This window comes from Lytechinus pictus, unplaced genomic scaffold (assembly GCF_037042905.1).
Source record: "Lytechinus pictus isolate F3 Inbred unplaced genomic scaffold, Lp3.0 scaffold_20, whole genome shotgun sequence".
Taxonomy (NCBI): Eukaryota; Metazoa; Echinodermata; class Echinoidea; order Temnopleuroida; family Toxopneustidae; genus Lytechinus; species Lytechinus pictus.
This window is the reverse complement of record NW_026974141.1, coordinates 9,306,205-9,316,567: the sequence shown is the minus strand read 5'-3', so window position 1 is coordinate 9,316,567 and position 10,363 is coordinate 9,306,205. Positions and strand designations below refer to the sequence as shown.

Below are 10,363 nucleotides of genomic sequence, written 5' to 3'. Positions count from 1 at the left end.
CTTACATTGCATAATATAAAATGGACAAACATTATCAAGAATGCAATTTTGCATCACTCACTAAAATTCAGAGCTTCGTCCTTGTAATGATCTGGTGCCCTCCTGCTTGCTGCTCCGTTCACGAACAATTTAAGGGCCAAGTTTGGTCAGCTTACTTCTCACAGGAGCTCTTGTAAATAATGACACAAATACTATGTAATGATTTTATAGGGTAAAGACAAAATGGATATGATTGACAAAATATGAGAAGAACGTAAATGTACAATATCATACTTGTATTAACATGCAGATAATCCAAATAGAACATCTTCATTTCATTGAGTTTTTAGATATTGGTTGAAGACAAAACCTCGACATCGCTACTGCCATTTTTACATTATTCTATCCCTGATGCGGACCAAGAAAAACGTATAGCTTCTGTGGTCCGCAATCCCGTAAGCGCAACTCGATACTCTAGTCATACTGATCGAGCTGCTATGATCAAAATATCCCACCAGTTGAGCTCCCCGAATCCAAGCTGACGACAGATGCTCGCCGGCTTCAAATAAAATACCAATCATACTAAAATTCACCATACAAATTACTCCAACTGCCACTTGACAGCTTGACCTCTACCCAGCCTGAATACTGATCAGGTCCGTAATTGAGTCGCAAACCTGCATCACCTGGTAAAAAAAAAGAGAGGGGCAAAAGAATGTTAAATAATTATTCGTTAGTTATGCAATAGAAAAGTTCATGTTGTATTTTTTTTACGTAATCGTATTATTTCTTACGGATTAAACTTATAATCTCCCTTAACGCATCAACAAGTACTAGTATTCAGGATAATGTAGGTACTATGGTACTTTCGAGACAACTGAAACATTTATCGATACAGTTTACCCTTTACTAACAATATCTTCCATGCAATGTTAAAGAGCGGCTCAGATATGAAACAAATAATGAATGAAATCAATGATAGAATTATTTAAAGTCAGAAGGGAAAAAATCGTAGTTAAATGTGTGACGTCATAACCTTTTTTTCTTCGATATCTATATTTAATAACATATATCGTAAATGAAGAAAATATTTAATCGTTACTTCCGTCTCCCACTCTAAATATCATCGCCATATGTCGGCAGTAGTCATGGTAGTATATAATTTTCATTTTTATCAATGGTTTTCATCACAATCTTTCCTAAACATGCAGTATTAAATACCCAAAAAGAGAACATTTATGGCTTTAGATTACTTCAATTCTTAAAATACAAGCCAATGAAGATATGTTATATTATTGTTTTGTGATATCAAATGATAATCAACGTGAAATTTACTCACTTGAGGGAGGATAACACACTATGGCCTTGTCATTGCCTCCGCTCCCTCTTGGTCTTAGTGATGGTTCTGGGCAGTCCGAGAGGCGATCTTCATGGCCGTAGCATCTCACCGAGGATAAACACTGTGCTCCAGTTAGAGTTGGTAGGGTACCACTGACCGTGATAGTATTCGCATATCCAAGGCCGCTTTCTTTGCAGACTACCTCGGCATCGTTCATATCCCAGTCATCGGCACAGATTGTTCCCCAAGCTCCATCAATGTACACTTTGACAACGTAGTCGTGTGGATAAGTACTGCTTGTCACAGTTTCTAAATCTACTTGGAACTCTGGTAATTAAGAACAAAAATCATTATGTACATGCACACACGGTAATTTCCCGATGGATATTATTTGTTTGGTAATTCTAGATCTTTCCGTTTGGGCACGTTTAACAGAACTTGGAGAGAGGGTGCCTCACTTGTCGTGAAGTAGTTTGGTTTGAGAATCATATTTTACCTTAAAATTAAGTACAACATGACCTCAATATCACTTGATTTGTTATTAATCAATTGTTTTAAACAATAACTAATACTACGTTAATTCTTATCGACTGCGATAATGCGTATAAGCATGGTTTATACATTACATAATTATATTCCTATATCGATGATAAAAGCAACTAAAAAAGTATACATTAGTGCGAGCGAAAAAAAATATACGAAGACTAAGATAGTACTCACGACGTGTCGCTGTCGAAACGGCTATCAGACCAGGGAGGATGCACAGAATCAGTTTCAGGTTCATCGCTGCCATTTTGACATCAGACTCACAGCTGGAAGAACCGAGAAATGATACAAAAGTTATCTTTGGCCTCCTAATATATTCGTTCAGTATAGCAATGACAGCGAGCGGAAAACGTACGAGAAGTAATGGCGGGCGCGCGCTGATCCGATGTGGCAGTTGTTTCAACGGCCAATAAGGAAATGAACAAAGACAAACAAAGTTCCCCTGACAGTGTAATTATATCAAATGAAACAGGAAAGGTCCACTTAGACGCGTCAACCGATATGCGTCCAATTTTATTGATATGTTTAAACGGGATATTTCATATTTTTGTCGTTTTATAAAACTAACATTTAATCTCGCGACCTAACAAGTGGAAAGAGGAATTGCGATGCTTTGATATCACGTGGCGTGCATGTGATTGGTATTAATCGTTTTACTTATTCCTGGGACTTTGCCAATAAGGAAATAAAGCAAAGTAAATAAAAATACCCTATCGAATTTTACAGGGATTTTGTTTTATATTGTTATTATTTTAAATTTGGTGATAACAAATAATAGCAATAGCAATGAACACGAAAACAGTTCAGCCTCTTATTAAAGATGGTATTAGTTATTGGGAGATATATTTCAGATACGAATTCTACATTTTACACTTATTCCATTTGGGAGCCCTTTTATATTGTGGAAGTGAACATCAAAGTATACTGTTTATTTTTTAAGGATACAATATATTTTGTGATGGGTTCTGACTTTGGCATATATCGAGCTTGAAGGCTTTTTAATCAGTTAAGTTTATTCATAGCACTAGAATTTGTCTTACATCTGCCGATATGAGCATCTAAATTGTTAAAACGGAAAACATGAGCACCGATAACGGACAAATTATGTTCATCGAGGAGGAATATTAGCCCCTAAGCCAAATCACATTACATTTCCTGTGAGGAAAGTGGAAGCAAGGGTTAAGATCAATAGCTTATTTTCGGATTAATCGAAAATGAAGTGTCAACCGTTCTCTCTTTCCGTTAATTTAAAACAATTCTTTATGACCTTTATCCACTAATTACCTCTTCTTAGATGTTAAGTAGAATTACTGACGACAAAGTTATAATACCATTTCAAGTCGTTTGTGAGATCAATTTATGACCCATTTAAATTCAGTATTTTTCATGCATGGTTTCTTTATCTTCCAAAGTGTATTTCATCCATTGTTATATATTCCAGAATAACAGCGATAGAGCTTTGTGTTGTTTTTAAATGTATTTATAAAAAACTTAGGATGCATGCATTTAGGTCCAATAGAGTTACATTTGAATCTATACTAATGCAGAATATGGTGCCTAATAATAATTTCCTATTTTTTGGAAGGAATGTGAGGGTAGAAAGAAAATTGCATTTTAAAAGGAAAACATCTCGCTTCAACACATCAGGAAGTAAAAGGAAATGTCATCGCGCTCTTCCGAGAGCTTTGTGGCAAATGGTTTCAGGCTCTATTCCAAACGGGCAAAAAGCCAAAGTGTATTTTTTTTTTCAATACCCAGTGTCATAAACAAACCTCTTGAATGATATCGCATGACGTTGACATTAGTCCTCCAATCGAATCATGAGAAACGGCTTACCAAAATTTCAAAAGGACTTATGTGCAAGAAATTACATCTCGTTTTATCAACCGTTGTATGCAACTACTACGGTACAGCAAAAAACATTTTCGTATAACTGGTAATGGAAAGAGTAAAATGTATGTATACATGACACTAGAAAGGATTGCATTGAGTCCTCAATCCCCATGAGTGTACATATTATTTAGCAATGCAAAAAAAAAATTAAAACACGCCAATTTTCTAACGGAAAGTTAAGCAGGCAATAATTGGAATGAAATAATTTTGCAATTAAGATTTTTTTTTTTTCCGGAAAGAAGTTTGTAATTCTGCACATCCATTTTTTGTAACAATTTCCAGTCTTATTTTTGGAGGGAATTTATGGTTTCCATTTGTTCTAAGCCGATTCATTAATCATTCGACTTCAAACAGCGAGGAAATACAGATAGAAATTATATCTATGCAAGTTCTCTTCAGAGTTAACGTTTACTATGTAAATGATTATGGGGTTGTATTTCTATCACAACGGAATAACATTATCGTGTTAAACAATGTCATGTTTTTACCAAATAATCCTTTCAGCCTTTTGCTTAATTGACATGCTATTTAACGGTTTCTTACTAGGAGAAAAGTTGCATTTCATCTTATGAAAGTAGCGAATTATTGTCAATGACGTTGAGTATGGGGTCTTATCTGTATATCCGGCAGGAGGCTTTGAATTGTTCATCCGAGTTATGAGATGTTTTTATTTATATTTATTTATTCATTTCAGAGCACTTTCAACCTCGATCAGCTTACCGTGACGCCTATCAGCATGCATAAGTAGCAAAGCGAAGGAACTACCACGAAAAAAAAAAAGGTCTTCAGAAGAGTGGAGTCAATCAGGGATCGGGAACTTTCTGTATCATAGATCCGTTTGTAATGTGAATAACGAGTACATTTAATGGCCATTCCGTTAACAAGGGGTTTATTGATGTAAAAGAAATGTTTCTAGTTCTATATCTAATTTAGATGATATCACAAATTCGTATAAATCTCATGGAGTCTTGCATTAAATAATCAGAAGGCCTGGTGTCAATACTTGACAATATTTATTTGAATAACACGCAATTGTATGATATATTTCTGCAATGTAATCTAATAGAACTGAAATTAGCGGTAATCTCAGGTAGATGTGAACTTACTTAGCGATAATCTTAGGTTGATTTGAAAGTATCTTATTCTATTCTAGGTACGTTATTGTGTGCCGCCATTAATAGGTCCAATGCACTGAGATCTCTCAACAAAGGACCGTCTGATTCAGGGAACGATATTGTTCTAAGGAATATAGGACGTATGTATCTTAGATTACTGTAAAACATGAATAAATGTATAGTGTTGCATACATCCTTTCTATTTCGATTCAGCGATTAGTAGATCAGTACAAGCGTAACATTTTAAAACTAAGAATTTATTACTGAAAAAAAATCCAAAGTTAGAATACATGCCATATTTTAAAATAATTTTGCCTCAGGAATATATTCATTTTTATGTATAGCTTTTCATTTGTATACAAACCGTGCAATTATCTTATTATTGTGTATTTATGTCTCGAGAACTCCAATTATCTTAGCATAAAATATATACTTACGTTCTACACTTGTGAATTTTGTTTATTTCTAATATTTTCTTTAATTCATATATTTCCTCAAATTCTAATATTTATTACGTCTCCATAACTCATATTGTGTAAGCATAAAAATACATTAAATGTAAGCGCTGCATCTTTGTTATTTTATTATTTTTTTATAGTTTGTGGATTGAATATATTTCCTCAAATTTGAATATCTTATATGAATCTTATATTTTCATGACTGCTGGCATCGTCAATATAAAAATTAGAATAATTTGAAATAAGCATGTCATGTGGTATTTTATATGTATCTTGAAATCCTGTATCTTGTTTCGATCAATCCAGAAATTATTATTGTTCGTCGTGATGTTTGATAATAAGATTTAAAATTATACATTGCTGGATTTTTCACGACCTTTCATTAATACGTCCGTGTGGTTAAAATTATTCATATTTCTCAGTTGATTACTTACATTAGTTTGCATGCATAATGTTTTCAAATTAATTTTCCTCAATGATTGCACTGCAAAATCCGAGTAAGAGATAGACAAAGATACAAAATAAAAGACCATTTTCGTTATATTTGATTAGGTTTTAGAGTTGTTATCCTTTCATGTTTGATTATTTTGTAAGGTTGTAAATTATACTGGTTGATGATATTGAAAAGAATTATCGTCTAAAAGCTTTTCATCTTACAATCCGATAAGTCTGAATATATTTTGTACTTTATAAAGCGAAAAGGGACACCAAAATTGTGTTTGAAAAATCGTTAGATATTATGAAATTTCTGCCATATTTTAATGCATGAATTCGTTAAAAAATATTTTTAGTGTGTGTTTTAGATATTCATATAGGAAGTATAATTCAATTTTGTGTTGGATTTTCATGTTCTTCTCTAGGATTAAAACGTGAAAATATTTGGTCTAGAAAGAATAACATGGAAATGTACCCCAAGACCTAGATGATAGGATATATAATGCTGTCCATTTGTGTACGTTGGAATCACATCTTAATGTTTAATTTTCATTTAATAATGTACTTGTAAATTTGACGTGTGGCTATACTCCAATGGCTTTCATTTGTTAATGAAAAAATTGAAATAACATTTATTTGATTTTTATTTGAACAAACGAATTACAGCAATCTACTCCCTATACAGTATTCATGTTGCTGAATGTAATCGTACTGGGTTAATTTCATTTGTTTTAGTTCATGGAATTATTTGTCATTCACCCCCTGTCATGGCTGTAGATATTCATTGTTAATGACATGCAGCTCTTTCTTTTTTAATTATAGACAATGTATTGTAACAAGATGCCAGATAATCCAAACGCGGACAGACAATAGCAATGGGAATTCATCATTGAGCATTTTATAACGTCACACTCTCACTATATCAAGAAACAACAAGAACAAGGCAAAATGAACATTGGCACGTCTTATATATCGAAATCAGTCTTTTAAGAACAAAATAAATTACAGCAATACAATTCAATAAAAGTTCGACAAGATCATGCAGATAATTTTGAAATCACACATCATATTCGCATCACAAAAATCACACAACTGATAGATTCGAAGAAAAACGATTAGAATATATTCTCTTACTGTCAGGAGTGACTTCACTGTTGACACCCGATATTCGTTCTGACCACAAACCTTCGAAGCAGATTGGTATAGGCCTTCTACAATTGTCCAATGAGCGCCCTGGAAAGTTTTTTTTTCGCTCCGTCAGATGTGAAAATAGGACATGGCGCCATCGATCTGGATGCTTGCCAAAGTGGAGAAGGAAACAGATGGCCAGATCTCTGAAATATATAAATGAGAAAGATATTAATACAGGCACTTGTGTTTGGCTCTTAAGAACTGTAATATGAGATATTTCCTTGTTTGAAAGGGACGAGGTTTGCTTGTTAATAGATGTCATGCTAGTTGACAGTATATGACAATAATTTGAAAATTACACAGTAACCTTTCCGGATTTACAAATTTTCTAGTTTACGATCTCCATCTAAAATATGAATTTATACATGATATAATTAAAGGGTTGTTCGTTATGTTTACTGTTCTCACTGGTGTAAAAATAATGGATTAGTGACTTTGAGATTCAATGGCCTTTCCCCCAAAATTTACAAGCGTTCTAGTCTACGAATTCCTATGTAGAATATTTATATGTAATGTTAGCATTTCAATGCTAATTTGTGTAAATGGATGTATTTCGCTGAGGCAGAATAACATTTTTCACAACATTTATAAACGATTTAGTTTTACAATGTTCCATCTAATATAATGACTTTATACATATTATACATATTGCTGCGTGCATTACTCGTTATGCATTCAATGATGTATATGTATTAATGTCTCTTGGATTATTGCATAAATTTAGCATGGTAAACGATGGTAGTTTGTTGCTGTTTTAGGGTTGTCTTTTTTGTATCTGCAAATAGTAATTCGTTAACGGTATATTGTTCCAAAATTGATTAATGTTTTATTTAATGTTATAATTGCACCAACGAAGAGAAATTTGTGACGACATGAACGAGTTTTATGCAAAATGGGCATTAAATATCATTTTTTATAAATTAGCAATTTTAAGAAATCATATTAAAAAAATACTTTGGAAATGAAAATAAATTTGTGACGACATGAATGAGGTGTATGGAAAATGGGCATTAAATACTTATTTTTTTATGAATTTATAATTTAAAAAATCATATTATAAATATTTTGGAAATGAAAAATACAAGATACATGCTCTTTATTTCATGAAGGGTATTACAGATGTCATTTCTACCTATTTCAACATAAAATGTTACCAAAAGGATTTGCAAATAAATGTGTTCTACAAGTTTCGGTAATTTTTCGTTCATGCCATGCTATCTAATTTAATCTATGAATGATGTTCATTTTTTATAAGCCCTATATATACATGTTTTTTTCTGATGTTTCATTTTTATCATTATTTGTATATTAGTTTTGCTGTATATAATAACATGTATTTATAATTATTTGTAATCTTTCCTTTTAATATGTGTATATTTTCTTTATACAGGACCATTATGTGAAACAGCCTGCGAGCTGAATAATGTTTTATCCTGTTGAAAGGTGTTTTAATAAATGAATGAATAAATAAAATATAATTTGTCATTATTCATAACTATTTTATAAACAAACAAAGAATGGGGTAAATAAGTAAACAAGTTAATTTTACATCTTGTTTTTATTTTTGTTTATGGATGCGTATGTCTATCTTTAGTGCGTAATTGAAATTTTGTATCACCAAGCATTGTTTTAGATTTAGTCTTTATATATCAGCGTCAAAAGATTAATACATTTTTCTAAAAGGTTAGAAAGGAATGATTATTGATTATTTTCGTAAGCAGCATGAAAGAGAATTTTACTATTATATTCGCGTAATTCTTTGGTCTTTAATCATGTTTATATAATAGCATCATGGGGATGAAACTAAACTTGGGTTTTAGGTTTTGATTTCTTGATGATAGGCTGATGGCTATTATTTTCTGCGAATTGATTTTGATAATGAATACATTTTAGAGAACGCAGTTTTGGGTAATCTGCTCTGAGTTTTTGGATATGAAAAGAATATTGATTTTCAATGTGCCTAATATTGAGTTGAACATATAATTATGTAATTCATGTAGGAAAAATACTCGAAGAACATTATCACAAGAATGCTCAGTTTTATTTCTCTCAATTTCAATAGATTAAAATACTAAACGCCATATCAACGTAAATTAATAGTGACATGGTTCCTTACTATATCCGTCAAAGGAAATGATAAATACTTTTTTACATAAAAGGAGATATTTTATTTTATTTTTAATTGCCGTGATGATGTATTTTCTTTACAATTCTTTATATTATCAGGTACGGTAGGCTACATGTGTTTAAATAATGTATTTATAGCAATGTATAGACGACGTATCTTTTGAGCAAATAAAGTTTTATATATATATATAACAGACAGAAACCCCTTTCTTTTTGTCTTGATTGTTTAGACTGCATTCTGCTCTTTGATTTTTATTCTTAGTACAATTCTCCGTTTTGGAAAAGAAGACACTGTTCAAGATTCAATATTTTAAAAGTCAATCAATTCAAGTTTAGATTGCATTTCTTTATCTATATTTATTAAATTCTGACGCAGCAGTATATTCCTAATATCATCGAGAATTAGTATTTTTCATGCAAACAGAGATAAATGAAGATTGATCTGTGGAATCTAAAAAAGGTGCGATGAAAGTTTTTTTTCATGAATTTCGCATTGTCTCTCAGTTACAATATCTGTACGTAAAAATTGTCACATATATTTTGTGTGATGACCGTAGCTGGCGTCCTTTCTTAATTGGCTTTACCTCACAAAATTTAACCATAGCAGCTAATATCTTTCCCAATAAAAAGAAATTGGAAAAAAAGCAACTAAGACAAGATTTGATAATATGAATGTTCACGTCATTCGTTCTGCTTACTATTGATGATATTTCATAAGCGCGTTTAAGGGGAGAGAGAGAATAAAATCACAAGTAGAAAATAGTCTGTACAAGTGGCATACATGTTTAGATTTTTCATATCACTATAAACATGACAAAGTGAAATACTTTTCTGGTTTTATTTGTACATTTCATTTTATTGATAGTATATCTCTTCCCTGATTTATCTATCCTTGCAAAGTATGATTCGAACCTTCCTGAGATGAGTCTAATGTAAAATTTTTGACATATAATAATCAAGAGCAAACGGGTATTTATCTATATAATTATTTGTATTGCCCAAATCATCTAAGAAATGTGACCTATCTAATATTTGAAGAACAGTTTTAGATCAGTAGTCAAACCAAGTGATAATATATTCCACAAGGCTTTATTTACACCATATATATTCACAGGTATTACCAAAGTTGCCAGTGTTTTGGTTTTCAAGGGAAGACTTTTTAATCTAAAATAATTTGGTATGCTATTTCTTAGAATATAGAGAATATGCATCGTGGATTTATAAATGAAAGAAAATGAATGGAAAATAACAACCAATAGGTAAATTCATCAAGGCTGAAT

At 31.9% G+C, this 10,363-nt stretch overlaps 1 protein-coding gene across 1 annotated transcript; it reads right to left on the bottom strand.

Moving 5' to 3' along the window:
* Positions 1 to 497: 497 nt before the first annotated feature.
* LOC129283127 (CD5 antigen-like) lies at positions 498 to 2,124 on the bottom strand. Its single transcript, XM_054918966.2, has 3 exons — positions 2,039 to 2,124; positions 1,319 to 1,645; positions 498 to 665 (listed from the first exon to the last, which is right to left on the bottom strand). Exons 1-3 carry the CDS (start codon positions 2,109 to 2,111, stop codon positions 562 to 564), a joined length of 504 nt encoding a protein of 167 aa, XP_054774941.1. The 5' UTR covers positions 2,112 to 2,124; the 3' UTR covers positions 498 to 561.
* Between the last annotated feature and the right edge of the window lie 8,239 nt (positions 2,125 to 10,363).

Coding starts and splice junctions, on each gene's coding strand:
- LOC129283127 (XM_054918966.2), bottom strand. CDS start 2,111: ATGGCAGCGATGAACCTGAAACTGATTCTGTGCATCCTCCCTGGTCTG. Junction 1,646..2,038: donor CGTTTCGACAGCGACACGTC/GTGAGTACTATC, acceptor CTTAATTACCAG/AGTTCCAAGTAGATTTAGAA. Junction 666..1,318: donor AGTGTGTTATCCTCCCTCAA/GTGAGTAAATTT, acceptor TTTTTTTACCAG/GTGATGCAGGTTTGCGACTC.